This window comes from Ischnura elegans, chromosome 12, assembly GCF_921293095.1.
Source record: "Ischnura elegans chromosome 12, ioIscEleg1.1, whole genome shotgun sequence".
Taxonomy (NCBI): Eukaryota; Metazoa; Arthropoda; class Insecta; order Odonata; family Coenagrionidae; genus Ischnura; species Ischnura elegans.
In genome coordinates this window covers 80,374,023-80,393,360 of record NC_060257.1, presented here as the reverse complement: position 1 = coordinate 80,393,360, position 19,338 = coordinate 80,374,023, and the positions used below count along the sequence as shown (strand labels likewise).

Genomic DNA, 19,338 nt, shown 5'->3' with positions numbered 1-19,338 from the left:
GCCAAGGAAGGTTTCAGATCCGGAACACCAACCAGAGACAGAGACTCGAGCTCTGACGGTAATAAATCCGTTGTGTTTCGAAGTCTTGACTCTGATTTCTCCCGAGCTCCCCCGGCTGTAGCCCGGACGGTCCGCGATCTCAATTTTCAAAGTCCTGGTGGCCCCTAGGGATGCGACAGTATCGCAGTAATAGCGCTTGCAGAAGAGAGACACACTGCTCTACATATGATGCTCATGAAGGATAAAGTTTGCTCGTGGAGAATATTTCATTCACTCATTTAAATTCTCCTGAAAATTACGTGTAAATGAATAATACATTTCAGTTTTCCTTAATTGCGTTCACTCAATGAAGGAAAAAAAATGCTTTCAATAATGTGCTCAGTATTTCATAAAATTGCACAAACATAATGAACATACTGCATTCCGTATTCTGATTCTCTACCTTAGCGAACCCAACTACCATTTATTTACCACCCTCGCTCTGGAGAATGAATAATTATCTCAATATCTCAACAGCGATGAGTAATATAACATTAGCGAAGAGCCAAATAAATACAGCTATCATTTAAATCAGGGCTGCCCAACCTACGGGCCCGCGATTCGTAATTGTATGGCCCGCCGAGTTGCAAAAAAAATAATAAATAATAATTTACAAGCGTTCAGAGTACTTTTACCCGAATACTTCCTCCGTCGAAGCCGTCGGCGCGAAAATACGCACTACGCTCGGCGACATTCATCTATGGTCGGCTTACCGTCCTCCGAAACCGCCGCAAAAAGCAGACATCGAACATTTAAACTCCCTTTTGAAAGCGCGGACAATCATCGCTGGAGATCTAAATGCCAAACATCACAACTGGGGCTGCAACACCACCAACAAAGCTGGAAAAATGCTCCTCGGCCTACAGCGACGGCGCAATTTACAAATAATTGCTCCTGATTCTCCATCGCATAATTCCCATCGCGGTTCTTCAGACATTCTCGACATAGCACTTTCACTAAATATTCCCTCAACTGGACCTTCTGCAGCAATAGACTATCAATTTTCAGATCATCTTCCTGTCATCTTCACCGTCAACTGTCTTCCGGCGCGTAATTCATCTAATTCCAATCTCCACTCGCCAGGAAGCGAATTTATTCATCCAAAAACTTACTACAATTATTCAAGATGCCGCCAATGATGCGTCATACGCAATTCCGCCTAAAAATCATCCCGAAGCCCTTCCAGCTCACATCATTTCCACGATACAGCAGCGAAATTCAGCCCGGAAGATCTGGCAGCGTAGCAGACTTCAAGAAGATCGTCTCTTTTATAATGCCCTTAGAAACAGGGTTCAGCGTGCCATCAAAGAACTACGGAAAAATAACTGGAATGCGAAAATCGAATCCCTCCGCGGTGAAGATGGTACCATCTGGCCCATAGCTAAAGCCCTAAAAAAACCCCGCCGTCAAACACCTGCTCTCAAAACTTCCTCGGGATTGGCAGTTACAAACGAAGAAAAAGCGCAAATTTTCGCTGAACTACTTGAAAAACGTTTTTGCAACGATCTCCCGTCACCGCGCGAAGAAGAATGCTGCGAAACTTGGCTCAGTTTACTCCATTGCCCGATTTCGGAACCTGATTCTACTACACCAGCGGAAATCATCGCCATCATCAAGCAGCTGAAGAGGAAATCAGCGCCCGGCCCTGACGGCATCAGTAACCGCCTATTGCACAACCTTCCAAATCCCATCTTTAAAATTTTGGCCCGGCTCTTCAATAGTTTACTTAAAATTTCATATTTTCCAACCGCATGGAAATTGGCAAAAGTTATCATGATTCCAAAACCCAATAAACCGGCTTCCCAACCGTCCTCATACCGCCCGATTAGCTTACTAAATACTTCCTCCAAACTATTCGAATCAATTATTCACATCCATCTGCGCAACTTCGTTCATGACAATAATATTTTGCGACCCGAGCAAACTGGCTTTCGGAACAACACGTCCACAACCCATCAAGTGCTGCGACTAGTTGAAGACATCACTACTGGCTTCAATTCCAGGCTAATCTCGCACTGTGTGCTGCTCGACCTTGAAGCTGCCTTCGATCGAGTATGGACCCTGGGCCTAATCAAAAAACTTACCGACCTCAACCTTACTCCTTACCTTACCAAAATCATTCAATCTTTTACCTCTGACCGATCATTCTTTGTCCAAATCAATTCCTCAGCATCCTTTTTCCAACCCATTTCTTCCGGTGTCCCTCAAGGCGCAATCCTTTCCCCAATCCTATTTAACCTATATGTAAATGATACCCCTTCCCTTCCTCAAACCCGCTTGTCAATATCAATACGCCGATGATACCACTCTGCTGGCCCAGGGATCCGATCCGTACAAAACGGCTGATATACTTCAAGATCACCTGGATGCCTATGAGGACTGGGCATCAGAATGGAAGCTTAGCGTCAATGCACAAAAATGCAACCACATCATTTTCAGCAGAAGACCAAAAGCCGGCGATGGCCACGATGTCTACTACGGCAACAAACGCAGTCCTTCTTCCTTCATCCTTGCTCTGAACGTGAATTGACCTCTATCATCTTCAAGTCTAGCCCTAAGTACTGTGCTGGTCCTGATGATGTCCCCCATTTTCTAATATGTTTATCATATGAATACATTAAATCTCCTCTTCTACTACTCATTAACAACTCTCTCCAGCTAGGAATTTTCCCAGATTCTCTAAAGAGTTCTAAAGTTATCCCACTTTACAAGAAAAAGGGTTCTGCTCATGATTTTAACTCCTTTAGACCAATTTCAATTATCAATCAGCTTGGCAAGGTTTTCGAGCAAATTTTCTACAACAGATTGACCTCTTACCTGGAATCAAATAACTATCTTTCTCCCCATCAATATGGTTTTCGAAAGAAAAGATCAACTTCCCAAGCTATTTCTCAGGCAGTCAATATAATTCTGAATGCTCTAGACAACAAAGCTGAAGTACTTGGCTTGTTCTATGACTTATCTAAGGCCTTTGATAGTGTCAACCATAAAATTCTTATGAATAAGATATCCTATTTTGGTATTAGAGGTATTCCATTTCTCTGGTTGGAATCATACCTCGCCAACAGATCACAGACTGTTGCTGTAGTGTACAATGGTGTGAAATTAATTTCCCCACCAAAAGTTATTTCCCAAGGTGTCCCCCAAGGATCTGTTCTTGGCCCTATCTTGTTTTTAGTATATGTGAATGATCTCACTAACTTTGTCTCTCGATCCTCTGATATCACCCCAGTGTTATATGCTGATGATGCTAATTTTGTTGTTACCTCATCTCAAGTGAATAGCTTATGTACCTCTGCTAACTCTGTACCTCTGCTAACTCTGTATCCCAGCAGTTGTATAAATGGTGTGTTAAAAATTGTTTGAAGCCTAATGTTTGTAAATCTCAACTTATCTACTTCACAAATATTGGAAAAAATAATAGGCAGATCACTGTGGACCTTAACGGTGCATGTATACCACAAGTTGAGAGTACAAAGTTTTTGGGTGTGACTATTGATTCTAATCTTTCCTGGGCAATGCATATCAGCGAATTGGCACGTAAGCTCAGTTCTGTGTGTTATCTAATCAGGTATATACGCTCCACTGTGTCACTAGATGTTCTGCTACTCTTGTATTATGGTGAATTCCACTCTCATGTTCTGTACAGCATTCTGCATTGGGGTTCATCTCCACATGCCGTTACCATATTCAAAATTCAAAAAAGAGTGGTACGCTTATTGTCCAACAAACCCTATCGGACACCCTGTCGGCCATTGTTTAAATATCTACGAATATTACCTGTGCCCTGTCTTTATATATTCACCATACTTCTCAAAGTAAAGACTAACTTCCAAGACTTTGTCCCAAACGCCAGCATTCACACTCATTATACGAGGCAGCACAAAGATTTGCATGTCCCCTATGTACGGACTAAAAGTGCTGCCTGTGGTGAACAATTTATGAGTCTACTTTTGTACAATAAGCTCCCTATGGAGCTAAAAGATCCCATGAGTCAAGGGGTATTTAAAAACAAGCTGAAAGACTTTTTACTTTCAGGCTGCTTTTACTCTATATCAGAGTACCTGTCACAGTAATATTATATATGCTCACCTCACTTTGCTGTTTGTGCCTTATATCTTTTATTTGTACCCAACCTGTGTTTTTGACGTGCCTTATACAATTTATGTATTGCATATAATTGTCTTTCCGGCAAATAAAGATTATTATTATTATTATTAGTTTGTCTCGTAACACTCTAGTGTTTGCAGTGTCTTTTTAACTAGTCTATCCGTAGGGATCTCCTGTCATTTCTTCTGTACAGTATTTTTAAGATATTAGCCTCGTAGACGTTGGACGTATTTCCTCAGGGGTGACAACTTTGCCCTCTAAAACGAATTTTCAGCCTGGGAAGTCCTGGGCTTTCGAGATTCTCCTTGGGTTCTAAATGGAATTCTGACTGATCTTCGACAACACTGATGTTCGACATTTGCTTTTGCAAGGTGTTTGTCATTAAAAATACTTGGGTTGACAGGGCATACACCGGTTGAACTAAACGTAGAAATAATACTATTAGATTTAAATTCTTTTTTATATGCTGTAACCATTAGCTCTGCCATGTTGCAATTAGTAATTCTCTCTACTGAGTTGTTTATAGGCCATACGCAGTCATTTTTACAAAGGGCCGGACACAGTTATCTAATGGCTGTGGTTTGTGACTACAGTGAGGTGGCAAAGTAAACATTACCACTCCATTCATTTTTACTAACTCAATAGCATCAACAGAAATACGCGATTCATGGTTGTGTAAAATTAGCAATGGATTATTATCTTGAGAACACTTTGCATGATCAATGGAATGCTCTAAAACCAGTAAAATTAACTTGATAGTCATCCATCCAGATGGGTTTGCTGTACCTACTGATCTCATAAGTTAAACAGTATTTTTGGGAGGAATTTCACTCCAGATAACACAAAAAATGGAGGAATTGTATTAACCTGAGAATTTATAAAATAGCACAATGTCATAGAGGAGCCCCTTTCAAAGGAGGTTAACTTTACCTACTTGTTTTTCACCTTTGTGGGCTATAACTTTTCCTTGGAGTTGAACGGTAGTGGAACCACTTTCATCATGATTGTATACACTTCCAGCAGAAAATACGTGTTTCACATAAAGACCTTACAGATCGGAAAAAAATACACTCATGACCCTCCTGTAGAGGACCATGGCTTTTGCCAGTTAAGTTTCCGATGGCTAATCGAAGGATTCCGCTTCATAAAACCATAAAACAAATCATCATCAGCGATTTATTTCTGATCGCAAGATGACGGGTATTTTTTTCCATTGTTCTGAGCAAACTCATATGCTAATTTTTTCGTGTGCAGCGGAAAATGTCTGTGGTGAAGTAGTGCTGCAGTTGTCATCCACAGTTTCCTATGGTGGTTTTTAATTTTATAAGCTATGAATCTCAAAAATTCAATTTATAAATAATTTCAATTAAATAGATCATAATACGTAACAGACATTCTTTCCTCAAAATTCTCTTTAAAAAAAATTTAATTGCATGTTATTCTTCCTTTCACGCAAATCACTGAATGTTCCTTGAGCAGCCCTATAGAAATTTCTTAATGAGAAGGAGAAAGGAGAAATGTTGCAGCAAGTAATATTTATGAGACTCTCTCCTCACTACATAAAGCTTGGTTATGGCCAAGACTGAACTGTTCCGTATTAAGAACATTATCTATATAACAGTTGTGGGATTCAACATTTTTAGAAAAATTGTCGCATACGATCGGGGTTCACACAAATTAATCACTTCGGCTTCAAATTTCTTACGTGCATTGCTGTTGCCATTCTATAAATTTGTCCTCACTTTCTTCGTATTGAAATGTACTGCTTCACATCCTAAAGCGCCCATATGGAGCCAAAACACTATAAAGTCACCATGCCATGAAATTAGTGATTTTAGGTTACGGAGATTGATAGTTCGAAGCACTTGGGCTGTAAGTCGGCGTCCAACTATGACCCAATCCGAGTTGTCCCACTGTGCACCAATTCAAGTTGTCCCACTGTGCCTCAATTTGAGGTGCCCCACTGTGCCCCGCATGTCCTGAAGTCTTATATTTGTCAGCAAAAATTTTAAACATGCTACTTTCGGAAAATATGTTTTTAAAAATATTATACTGTCTCTAAATTATGTACTTGGCAAGTCATTTTTTATGAAGCTCCTTACAATTAGGAAAATTGCATAAATATTCACAACATAAAAGTTACGAAAATTATACCAAAAAACACATTTTATAACATTTATGCGAAGCTACATAACATAATGAAATAAGATTTTTGTGCATTATTTCCCGTGACATGACTTCCTTAACTTTAGTACATTTGCTCTTTGACCGAGTAAATTGTTTAAATAAATCAATTGTCCCACTGTGCCCCAGTCTCCCCTACATAACTTGACTCAGCACAATTTACCATGGAGCATAGCAAGATTATACTAATTTGGAATTTTGATATTTCTTTACAGCTTATGTGAAGACGAAACTGAAAGGGGAGGTGGTGCCCAGGCTGTCAAAGACATTTAACAATTTGGCAAAAAATCTGAGGGTGAGCAGTGGTTACCAGGCGGGAAAATACCGATACACCTCACAGAAAAGGTAAAGCTTGTATCAATTATTTGATATGTATTACTGAAAGTATAAATTTACTAAAATAAATTTTCATTCAGTGAACTCTTCTATTAAGAAGTGTTTATCAGTTTGTATCCCCTTGAATGGAACATGACATATTTTCTGTGTCAATTGAATTTCCAATGCACTGCTGACTAACTATATCTCGTGTCTGTCATTTCAGGAAGCCTGTATTGGAAGGGTGTGATGAGAGCCACAGTGGAGGCACGAGGCGGGCGAACCGTTGACGGCAGTTTGGCAAAGTGGTAGGGGAGGGTGCCACTTTACGGAAAACCTCCGCGAAATGTAACACCATGAATTTATGTTAACTGAAACACCATGTCAAATTCACCAAGTATTATTGAATTTCATTGTAAGATATTACATTTTATAATAAATGATTTTCTATCTGAATTGGCTTTCATGTCATTTGTATCCAATATCAAAACAGGGTTTAGATCATTCCCTTTTCCAGCTAGTTTTTTGGGTCTTCTTCAGAGTTAATCCATGGCTTTGGATGAAATTTAGTCAAACTTCCAGTCAGCTTCTTTGGGTTCATTGAAGTGTCAAAGAGGATTCGGTTGGACATAAATATCAGTCTGGCCAAATCTGCATCGCTGCTTCAGTGGATCTGATGAAGCCAGCTGGAATGTTGGTGATTTTTCATAGAGCCATGGATAAAACGGAAGAAGACCCAAAGAAATCACTTCGACTGTACTGTGGTGACTGCACTGACTGTGCTGAGGCGACTGCACTCTGACTGCTGTGGCCACTGCACTCTGACTGTGCTGTGGTAACTGTACTTTACTGTACTATGGCAACTGTGCTGTATTGTTTCAATTAAGTGCAATCTTACGTGCATTCCCAGTCCAGATATTAAGAGCAGTTAGAGTATAGCTTTGGTTTATTTAGAGTACAGATTTTTTTGCCGAGTATGACTCGCCGAACCGAAGATCTTGGCATGGACGTCAATCGTCAATTAATGTCAGCTTGTGAAAATTTTGACTGTTTTTCAATTGCTTTGGATGAGTCCACGGATACTTCTGATGCAGCCCAAGTTCTATTATTTATTAGGGGAGTAAGTAGTGAATTTCAAATTACCGAAGAACTGGCTGACGTTCATTCAATGGAAACTAAGGTGAAGTGGGGTGTCTGGGCCATAGGGGTGTCTGGGCCATAGGTTTTTTTCAAGAAACCTATAAGGGTAATATCAATTTCAGCAGTTGGCCACACTGCTAGACCAAGCCTTCTTCTTCAAACAACAAGCTTAACCTGTCTCTGATTAATGGCTGCCATGTGGTATAATGTTGAATTTGATGTATAAAAATTTTGAAAACAACATGGCGTACACAGATCTTTAACAAATTTCTACACACTCAAGGTAAGTCTAGTTAATCTTAGCATTAGATTATAATACTCTTCATGGATATAACAAAGAATAAATGTCATTGCTAGCATGTTTCATGATTCTGTTTTTTGTCTAGAGGGGGTGGTCCATTTACCCCCAGAAATATTTCAAAACGGGGTATTTGGGCCAGGTGGTCGGGGTAACTGGGTCCATTGCGGGCCCAGATACCCCGATATGACCCATTTACCCCAAGTAATTATTATTAGTAATTTAATTCAGAAAATGGTAACTTAGAGGTTATACAACAAACAGAGAGTATCTGGCTCAAGAGCTCAGCTTATCTAGGCTTTAATAATATAAAAAATTTCAAACATAAGCTTAACATATTCTAAAACTGTGTTTTTTCCAGAAAATGGTGAGAACATACGTGAGAAAAACACAGAGAGGAGCTGGTTTAACGTATACCCATGAGGACTTAGAGAAGGCAATAGAAGATGTAAGAAATGGGAATAAAACCACACGTGGAGCATCTTTACATTACAACATTCCAAGGTCTACCCTAAAACATGGTATTCTTGGGACTCGGGGCAAAGGCAACATAACCAAAGATGGCAAGGGCGGTGGTGGGATACACTCTTTCTTGTCTGCTGCGGCTGAAGAGGAGATAGCAAATTGTATCAAAGTGATGGACAAAAATGGTTTTGGTTTAACAAGAAACGAGGTCCTGGATCTGGTTCAAAGTTACATCAGACAAAACAACATTGAATGTCGGTTTAAGGACCAACGACCAGGCACAGATTGGTTTATAGCTTTTAAAGCTAGACATCGTTTGTCATTAAAAAAAGCCCCAAAGTATAGAGCATGTAAGATGCGACCAAACTAATCCTTGGGTTATCTACAACTTTTTAGATGTTTTAGCTAATGTCATAAACGATCTGAAGCTGACGGGCAAACCTGGCCAAATTTACAACTGCGATGAGACGTCATTTTGCCATGACCCATCGAAAACAAAAGTCGTAGGAATGATAGGCGAGAAAAGTAAACGTAAAACAAGTACTTCTGGTCGTGAAAACACATCCGTTTTTTTATGCTGTTCTGCTGATGGACGAATGCTCCCACCTCTGTGTGTATTCAAAGGGAAATTTGTAATGGAGAATTGGTTGGACCAAAACATCTCAACACAAACTGCAATATCAGTAACCTCTAGAGGGTGGATGGAAACAACCTTATTTTTCAACTGGTTCCGTGATGTTTTTTTGAAGAATATAGGTGAGGAGAGGCCTGTGATCCTTATCTATGATGGGCACACGACTCATATATCTACCAAATTGATAAGATTAGCCATTGAAAATCAAGTGACCATTATGAAGTTGCCGCCGCACACCACACATGTCTTGCAGCCTTTGGACGTTGCCGTTTTTAAAGGCCTGAAAACAAACTGGGACAAAGAGCTGTGCAAGTGGCAGAGAGCCAATCCACGTAAGAAAATACCTAAATCTGAGTTTGTGTCTCTTATAACAAACTTAGCCAAAGATGTGCCTGCATTACACATTGTGAATGGATTCAAGACCACAGGCATCTATGACGATGAGGAGAAAGGACCCAACAGAAAACGTATTTCGGAAAGCATATTCAAGAAGACCGATTAAGATAGGTATTAAAAAAACCTCCCAAATCCTAATGCAGCACCAGAAGAAGTAGGCCTGCCCACAACTTCAACAGTAGCAGCGGAAGTACCCCAAACAGTGGCAGTGGAAGTATTAGAGGTAACGACTACCCCATCAGTGGCAGTGGAAGTGGAGGTACCGACTACACCATCAGTGGCAGTGCCAGCTGGAGCAGCCCAAGCTAGTGCTGCAGAGCTTTCGGTGGCAAGTACATCCAGGCCTGTGGGTGACAATCCCAAAAGTTTTGAGGAACTATTGTTAGATTTATTGAAGAAAGAAAAAAACCAGATACGTCTGAGAAAAAACGAAAAAGAATTGTAACTAACTGTGAAATCATCGCTACACCGAAATATCTGGCGATTAAAGAGGAGGAAGTGTGGCGGAGCAATTTCAAATCCGCGAGCCAGCCGTTGGTGCGCCGGGCGATCGGCAATTGTCGGGAGAGTTTATCGACGTTGCCGCCAGAGGTCGTTATGATAGACCCACGCCGCCGACTGGGCGCCGCCATAACAACCGATAACAACTGGTCCGATGTCTCAGAGACTACGGTGATAAATCACGACAAACGATCTCAGAGAAGCCGGATACCGCAGCAGATAAGGGCTTGGGGAAGACCTCTGATGCTGCAAAAAGCGACCCAGACGGTCGAGGAGAGTCCGATGTTAACCACGCTACTGAGCGCAGGCAATTGTGGCAACGCCAACCGGCGTCTACTGTAACATGAAAATCTCCACGAAAATATACTATCGTTTTTAATTGAGGTGGTTTTTGTTTACGTTAACCGCACCTTCCCCCTCAGAAGAGAAAGAGAAAGAAGAAGTAGCAAAAAGAAAAAAAATCAAGCAAGAAGCAAAAACTATTAAGAAAGTAAATTTGAAAACTGTAAAGAAAATTGATCCTCCTACAAAGAAGACAAAAAAAAAGGAAAAGACAATAATACCGATGTTGAGACAACTGACGAAAGTGACACGTTCTCCGTACAAGACAATGACTCTGACCAGGTATTAAGTTCCGAAGAAGAAGAAGATCTTGAATTGTGTTCAATACAAGAAAATGATTACTGCATTGTAAAGGTTTACGGCAAATCACAAGATACTTTCAGATTGTACCTAGTACAAGTCACTAAGAAAACCAAGGGCGGGTATGATGTAAGATTTTTTAAACATCATCCACAAACAATGAAATTCATATCAACAGAAGAAGAATCCTACGTTAGACAGAAAGATGTAGTGAGGAAGTTAAGTAAGCCTTCCATAATCAAACCAACAAGATACAAAGGTATGCTAAGCTTTCCATATGACCTCAGTGACTTGACGAACATTCAATAGCTTAACGTAAGTTAAGTTAACTTAAGTTAATCAAAGAAAAAGACTTAAAGAAGTAAAATTAAGTTAAAATAAAGTAAACTTACTACTTTTTGTATCCTTTTTAACTAAGTTAAGAAGCTTTTTCACTAGTTTTGTTCAAGCTAAGAACATTCAACAAGTAAGCTGAACGTAAGTTAACCGAAGAAAAAGACTTTAAGAGAAGTAAAATTTAAGTTAATATAACTACTTTTTCACTTATACATTATTTGGATACTAAATAGTAAACTTATACTTAAAATCTGAGTTTTATTTTTCCTTGATTTGGCCCAGGTGTTTCTACAGGGTCGACTTACATCGTCAATAAAATTAATAAAATAAAATTTAATTTAATTTTTGTATTTTTTTATAAAGCTCTTATGCATGTGTATAGGCCCACATGCCCCAATTACAATTGTGACATCTTAAATGGAAACCAAGGCATGGTGGTCCAGTTACCCCTTTTTCTGGGGGTAACTGGGCCCATTGGTTAATTAATTTTTTATTATTATTAACTATAACAAATTAAATGTTTGACCATCATATTTGTAAAGCCTACACTTCATATTGTATAATAAAAATGTTTGCAACTTGTTATAAAACATTTGTATGGTTCTCAGAAACAGTAACGTTAAAAAAATCTGTTTTAAGGCGAAAAAAGATGGCCCAAATACCTCGCTGCACCTTACTGTAACCGGTATAGAAATATTTTCTTAAGTTAAGGAAACTATTTTAGGCCTCGGACTTGACTTTAGCAAATTGAAAGGAATTACTACAGATGTGTTGAACTAAAACAGGCATAGTTGGAAATGTGTGCAAGGCAGTGGAAGATACTGGCGCAGAGAAACCAATGATTCTGCATTGTATCATACATCAGCAGGCTTTGTGTGGGAAAAACTTGGAAATATCTGATGTGATGGCAGTCGTTGCTAAGACAGTAAACTACATACGATTACACTCCCAGAAACACCGTAAGTTCAAGGTATTTTTGGCAGAAATTGATAGTAACTATCCGGACGTTCCCTACCATTGTAAAGTCCGTTGGCTCAGTAGGGGTAAAGTGTTAAAAAGGTTTTTTGAACTTCGTACAGAGCAAGATATTTTCATGACTAGCGAAGGTCGTCAAGTTCAGAACTTTCTGATACTGTGTGGTTGTGGAAGTTAGCATTCTTAGTTGACATCACTGGGCATTTAAACTTTTTAAACTTAAAACTGCAGGGATCTAATTGATTTGTTCATGATGCCTACCATCAGGTGAAAGATTTTAGGAGAAAACTTGTCCTCTTTGAGAAGATGTTAACAAACAACAATTTGGATCATTTCGAAACAAAGTAATTTCAATTTAATTAGAACAAACACTGCGGAGATACTGACCCCTCAAAGTTGGGCAACTTGATTTTACGCTCAAAACCAAGGGTACTTGTTTTTAGAAAAAGGTAAGTAGAGGAAGTACTGAGGGGCGGAATATGTTTGAAGTAAATGACCCAACGTAGAAATAAACTTACTATCGTTTGCTGCATTGACATTGATTCCCTAGTTTAGACCATAGGGTCCCCCAAACTCGGGTGTTTTGCTTTTTTTCTACAGAGAGTAAGGCAGACGTCAGAGGTCGTCTGCTAAACCAGACCTTGCTTTAAGGGCCGTTAACTGCTGCCATAATACCGTGAACGGAGAGAACCGAACGAATAACAAATGACAGATAGCAGTCACAGAAGAGGCGGGATCTCTCTGGAGGTTTTGAGAATTCATGCATGGATTGCATGATGCAGACATGCCAACTCTCCCGATTTAAGCGGGAGACACCCGATTTTTCCTTCTTACTCCCGATCGTAAGGACTTATCTCCCGATTTTCAGAGCAGTTTCGGTAATATTCTCGTATTACTTGAAAATCCCGCGCCTTCGATATATCGATGGACGACGAGGTAATCGATAGTCGTTCCAAGCGAAGCGATAGCGTTGTTCTGGCGTTGGTTCACGTTGGTTGTTCACGAGACCATTGTGTATTGTGTGCTCGTTTCTGCTACATCGTGTGTGTATTGTGTAACCAACTGTAGTGCTTGTTGGCTGTGTATCCCGTAGGCCGTGACTATTTTTCGACCAAAATGTCGAAGAAATACAACGCAGTGTTTAGAAGCGTGTACAAGGAAGAGTTTCCGTGTTTAAGTGAGTCGAGGAAGGGACAGACTTATGCATTTTGCAATATATGTAGATGTGACTTTTCAGTGTCTCATGGCGGGAAAAGCGACATTCTTAAACATGTACAAACAAAAAAACACAAGGAGAGTCTCCAGTGTGTAGAAAGCAACCAGAAACTGAGCTACTTGTGTAAATCTCAAAGTGTAGATGCGGTTACCAATGCCGAAGCTTTATTTACGTCTTTTATTGTGGAGCATAACTTGCCTACAAACTGTGCCGACCACGCGGGGCCTTTGTTTCGCAAAATGTTTCCCGATTCGGAAATTGCCAAACGATATGGGTGTGCCAGAACTAAAACAACGGCTATTATTACAGAAATGTGCATGGAAGAAAGAACGAAAGTTATTACGTACACACAGGAGAATCCATTCTCTATTGCTACCGATGGTAGTAACAAAACAGACTAAGTTATATCCTATTGTTGTTACGTTCTTCAGCCCTGAGCTCCGTGAAATTCAAAACTGCCTCCTTTCTGTGCCTAATTTTGAAGGGGATGCTACTGGCGTTAATATTGCTGACCTCCTGCTTTCAACTTTACGGGAATTCCATATTCCGCTAAAATACTGTCTGGCGTTTGGTGCCGATAATGCTCCCGTAATGGTAGGGCAAAAAAAGGGTGTGGCAGCATGTTTGAAACAGGAAATCGGCAACCTAATCATTGTAGGCTGTCCTTGTCATCTGATTAATCTTGCTGCAGAGAAAGGGGCGGCATGTTTACCCTTAAATGTTGACGAAAATATTATCGACATTTTTTATTATTTGGAAAGAAGTGCAAAGAGGAAAGAAAAATTTAGAAAATTTCAAACTTTACATGACACTGAAGTGAGGAAAATTCTGAAACATGTGCCTACTCGATGGCTATCATTGAAAAGATGTTTGGATAGGATTTTAGATCAGTGGAACCCTTTACTTAGTTTGTTCAAGGATGAAATTGTGAGCAACGATTCTGGAGAGGGCACTTTGAAGAATTATAAAATTCCAAAACACATTCAAAGTGCAGATGTGTCTAATTCAGAACCCAAGTCTAAGCACTACGATACGAGTTAGGCACACTCCTCACTTAAAAGGAAAACACCATCAGCTTTACGGAAAACCATTGAAGCTACAGGTGACAGTACGAGCCATGTTTTGTCACGTGAGGAACGGCTGTTCATGTTTCTCTCATCAGATTTATATAAATCTTTCTGCCTTTTTCTGTCAAGTTTTATGCCTGTCTTTGAGGGACCAAATGTGGTTCTTCAGTCAGGCGTTCCACATATCCACTTATTGAGGACAATTTTAGAGAAACTTTTGAAGAATGTGATGGCAAGATTTGTGAAACCAGTTGCTATTAATACCTCCAGCTCTCTTACTGGTGTAGATTATCACACTCTTGCAAATCAAAAGGATGATTGTGATCTTCTGATAGGAAATGCTACATTTGCTTTGGTGACCACTTTGAAGCCTGAGGAAAAGTGTATTCTTTAAGTCTGTAAGGAAATGTTTTTCCTCCTCATGTGATTACATGATACACAAATTTCCATTCAAGGATGAAGTTCTCATACATGCTGAGGTGGCAGATATTTCTAATATTGGCAAGGCATCATTTTCCAGCCTTAGATTTTTCATTAATAGATTTCCTGACATTCTGACTAGAGAAATGGAACAATTAGATGCAGAAGTTGATATTCTGCACTCTCAATTCTGCAACTTCCAGCTACAGGAAACCAACATCACAGCAGAGAGAATTGATGTTCAATGGGCATTGATAGGTCAGATGAAATCAGCTGATGGTGTTCTCAAGTATGATAGACTTGCTAAGGTGATGCTAGCTATTTTATCAATTCCACATAGTAATGCAGAATGTGAAAGAATTTTTAGCACAGTAACGAAGAAAAAAACTCAGTTCAGGTCCATGCTTTCAGAAACATCTTTGGAGAAATTTTTAATCTTAAAATCCATTCAGAAAGGCAAGTGCTTCGAGCAGAAATTTAGCCCAGAGTTTTTGAAGAAGGCTAAATCAGCTACTACGAGTGTGCTAAACAAATAACAATTTTAACAAAGAAGTATTGCAACGTTATGAGTAGGCTATGTAGCCAACAACATAAACATAGCCTAGCTACCTACAAAAATAAAGTGATGTTTCTTCTGTTAATCAGATATATTCAAACTGATGAACTGTTCAAATTCTGTACTTAGCTTAACATGTTAATTAAGTGTGACATTCATTAAAAATTGGCAAAGTGTCATAAAGGGATTAAGGTGCCATGCAAATATTGTGGTAATTAAAAGTGATTTATTCATGCAAAACTGTGAGTGTCACAACAGAAATCTAATAGGGTTAGACATTAATTTGTAATTTTGGATTATAATGCCAAACTTGTTCTCCCGAGAGTGCTTCACTGAATGTCTGCGAATCCAAACCAACCAGCAGATCTCATCATTTATGTTGGTCACTGTGTTGAATGATAAATCGCACATATACGAAACATCAGGTATGTCCATTTTTAGTATTTAATGTAAATAATGGTAACAAAAGTAATTAAGTTGTTACTTGCATTGATTTAGTGCATCTTGCGTAATCAGGGTTGAATCATAATTCACCGTGATACACTTCTAAAAATCTCCTGATTTTTCATTTTTGAAAGTTGGCATGTCTGCAATTATCAAGTATAAACAATAAAGTATTTTCATCTGAAGCTGGTCTGCCGTTCCCTTGTAAGTTCGGCGCTGAAGTAGAAAGTCAATTGAGTCAGCAGTTTAATGAAAGATTTGGAGACTTTGATAACGAGTCTAATAAAATCAACATGTTTCAAAATCCGTTCAAATGCGATATAGATTCTGTGCCCTCAGCCCTTCAACTCGAAATTATAGATCTAACATCAAATGAAATGTAGAAGGAGCACTTTGAGAAATGTTATAAAAACGGCGATCTGTTGCCGTTCTACAGTGCCTTGCCCAATGAAGATTTCAAAAACTTAAATTGTTTGCTCGTACCATGTTTTCATCAAAATTCCGATCTTGCCTCACAGATGAACATTTAAAATCATTATTAATGATTGGTACGACCAAGTTTGAGCCTAAGTGGAAAGGCATTTTAAGTACAAGTGCAAAGCAGTTTCAACCATCTCACTGAGGATAACCTACAAATAAAAACTTGAAGCTAACTTAAATAAATTCTTGATATTTTCATTAGTAATTTTGTAAAATGAAAAACTAACTTTTTTGTAATTTATACTGTTATTATTGTTCTTCTATACTTGTGTGGTTAATTAAAACTATTGTACTTAGGTCCCGTGTGTTTAATTGTAAACCTGTAAGGTAAAATGAGGCTAGTAACAGAATTAACTACAGTAAAATGGTGTTTTTTTTTCCTATAAGTAAAATAAAAAATTAATACTTGGAAGCATAAACATGTGTTCTACGAGGGTAAAAATTCCAAAATTTTCTGGGGGGGCCCAGACCCACCTTTTACTGGGGGGTATTCCATACCTCCCAAACCCCCAGGTAGTGTACCACTTCACCTTTCATTATTGACAATGTGGCCCTTGATTAAAAAAGGATGGGCACCCCTGATTTGAGACCACCCTTTTGTATCTAATGCAGGGGGCAGCTGGATGGTGCGATTCCATAAAAACTCCACGCATGATTAACACGGTCATTTTGTCAAGAGTCGGGGTGAGAGCAGCCGGTGCCTGGAGGCCCGTGGAAGGGAAGCTCGTCAATCGACTGGGTGAATTCGAGGGAGATCACTCTCGTCCAAGAGCCTCAGTATTAAATACACTCCTAGAGGCAAACTCCTAATCCTTTCTCTTTCACTGATTACTGTCCTGCCAAGAGGACCACCTACACAGTCCTGAATCCACCAGCATCAGTTGAGATTCCAAATCTGAGTCGCCCTTTGTCCAGCTGTCCATGAGAGGGCATGACAATGTGAATATAATAAGCTTTGCTTATATACAACCCTACTCATCCAGGATCATTGGGATGAGTTACCGGGGGATTTTCACCCCACCCTTTTAGTCGCCTCTTACGACAAGCAGGGATACTGCAGGAGTATTCTTGATCACATGCCCCCTTCCTGCAGGGGTTAAAAATACTGAACTCAACGAAACCTTGCCCACACTCTAGGATACCCACAATTCTGAATTCAATCAGATATTTCCAAGAGTACAATGCCATATGGTGTTACTTACCTTCTTTCCTCGTCCACTAGAACATGGAGAGATCCATAATATGCCACTGTCGATATGATGATTTTTCAACAGCAAGATGGAAATTGGTCTCTCTTATCATACCTCCAATTCACCAAGTCAAACAATCTAATTTCTGGGCTGCTCCTCGCACACATACTGTAATCAAGTCTTAATGGGGCCCTAGACTAGAATGTTATTGTACAATATTTTGGTTTGTGCATAAGGCTGTACCATATGAAGGTGATAATGAAGGTTGCACAATATATTGCAGTCATGAGCACAGGCATACAACCACATTGTGCAAGCAGTCCCTGCCAGAATTTCATGAAGTCAACATGTTGAGTGAAAGTAAATTGTGTAGTGTGATAATTGCAGTGGAAAGTAATGAAGAAAGGAAAGAAAAAAGGCTTGCAGAAAGGTAGAAAATGAACTAAACAGTGGTTTATTCATATGGAGAAGTTCACCCATGACAAATTACTCAAACTGAGAATGATTTCTGCAGTATGCATGGACAGACGATTCTTTGATGAAGCCCTCGCTTTGGTTATTCCTGAAATTGATAAAAGGAACACTACCATGCACAATGCAATTGCTGTAAGCCAGTGGTTCTTAACACCATGATATCTAGCAACCGGGAATAGTAATGATATAACACACGGTTGCAATGACTGGTTCAAATGACTGCTAGAGACCGACAGGATATGGTGCAATATTGCCAACAATGGCACATTATTAATAATAATACAATACATAATAATATAGTATTTTTTCTGTATGGTCTTGGAGACATTGGAAGGTGACATATTAAAAAAATATCTCATTACATTAGAGAGAAACAAATAATCATTACATAAACACAAAAATACATTACATACGTACATTCCTAAAAATTCATCGTTCATAATACCGAGCAATGCTATAAAAGGCATGCTCAAGAAAAAAAGACTTAAATTGCCATTTAAATTTTACTAATTCAGAGATTCTTTCACGTTTAGAAGGAAGATGATTATAAATTTGAGCACAGGTTAAGTGTGGCCTGTTTTTGCTGAAACTGGAATTGAATCTCAATCGGAGAACATCCCTATTCTCTTGGGTATCATCAGAGTGGAAGGAGCTGTTTGGTCAAAATATACAAGGATTTTCCTTAACAAAGGAGGAGCACTGCAGAATGAATAGACAGGGTAGGGATAGAATACCTAAGGGTTTGAAAAATCACCGCCATATTCTTTAATTTAGATTCCTGCGACTGCTTCTACAGCTTGTTTTTTGCAAAGAGAAAAGTTTGCTAGCCTGGGAAGAATTAACCCAGTTGATAATACCATAAGTAAGGAAAGACTGAATTTTAGCAACATACAATAATTTTAAGTATTCCTGCGAGATATCTGAAGTGAGTCCTCTAATCATAAAAAGTCCAGTAGTCACTCTACTGGCAAGCTTGTCAATATGTTACCTTCCAAGAGAGATTCTCACATATTGTGAACTCCAAAAAATTAGTGGTTTCTAGGTGCTTTATACTAAGTCCATTTAGGGTAAGTAAAGGACTACATATAGGTTGTTAGGACATTTTCGTTGGGAACAAAATATATGTTGCTTTAGTATTATTTAACTGTAGGTTATTGGTGGAACACTAAGGGTTCATGCCATTAGCCAATTTGCACAATATACTTTTAATATTTTGAAAATCACTCAATATATTGCACTATCTTTCAATATTGCACAAACCAAAATATTGTGCATTAAAATATCGACCATCTAGGGGACCTTAAAGGTTTGAAGATTTCCAATACCTTAATGAAGTCAAGCTCACAATCGCCTAATCCTAAGGAATGTTTCCCTCTACACAACATGCAATTGCAGCATGTGTACTGATGCAGCTTTGGAATTGATGAAGGTAAACAGAGCTCTGGTATAACTTTTT

At 39.1% G+C, this 19,338-nt stretch overlaps 1 protein-coding gene and 1 long non-coding RNA gene across 2 annotated transcripts; both read left to right on the top strand.

Moving 5' to 3' along the window:
• The first annotated feature begins 6,131 nt into the window (after positions 1-6,131).
• Positions 6,132-9,195, top strand: LOC124169555. Its single transcript, XR_006867153.1, has 2 exons — positions 6,132-6,678; positions 6,875-9,195. It is a non-coding gene; the product is annotated as an uncharacterized LOC124169555 (long non-coding RNA).
• A 2,065-nt stretch (positions 9,196-11,260) lies between these two features.
• On the top strand, positions 11,261-19,150 carry LOC124168735. The gene is made up of 3 exons (XM_046547003.1): positions 11,261-14,287; positions 14,448-14,478; positions 14,689-19,150. The coding sequence occupies exons 1-3, from the start codon at positions 13,393-13,395 to the stop codon at positions 15,272-15,274; spliced, it is 1,512 nt and encodes a 503-aa protein (XP_046402959.1). The 5' UTR covers positions 11,261-13,392; the 3' UTR covers positions 15,275-19,150.
• Positions 19,151-19,338: the final 188 nt, after the last annotated feature.

Coding starts and splice junctions, on each gene's coding strand:
- LOC124168735 (XM_046547003.1), top strand. CDS start 13,393: ATGCGGTTACCAATGCCGAAGCTTTATTTACGTCTTTTATTGTGGAGC. Junction 14,288..14,447: donor GTCTAAGCACTACGATACGA/GTTAGGCACACT, acceptor TTTTCTGTCAAG/TTTTATGCCTGTCTTTGAGG. Junction 14,479..14,688: donor TCTTTGAGGGACCAAATGTG/GTTCTTCAGTCA, acceptor ACCACTTTGAAG/CCTGAGGAAAAGTGTATTCT.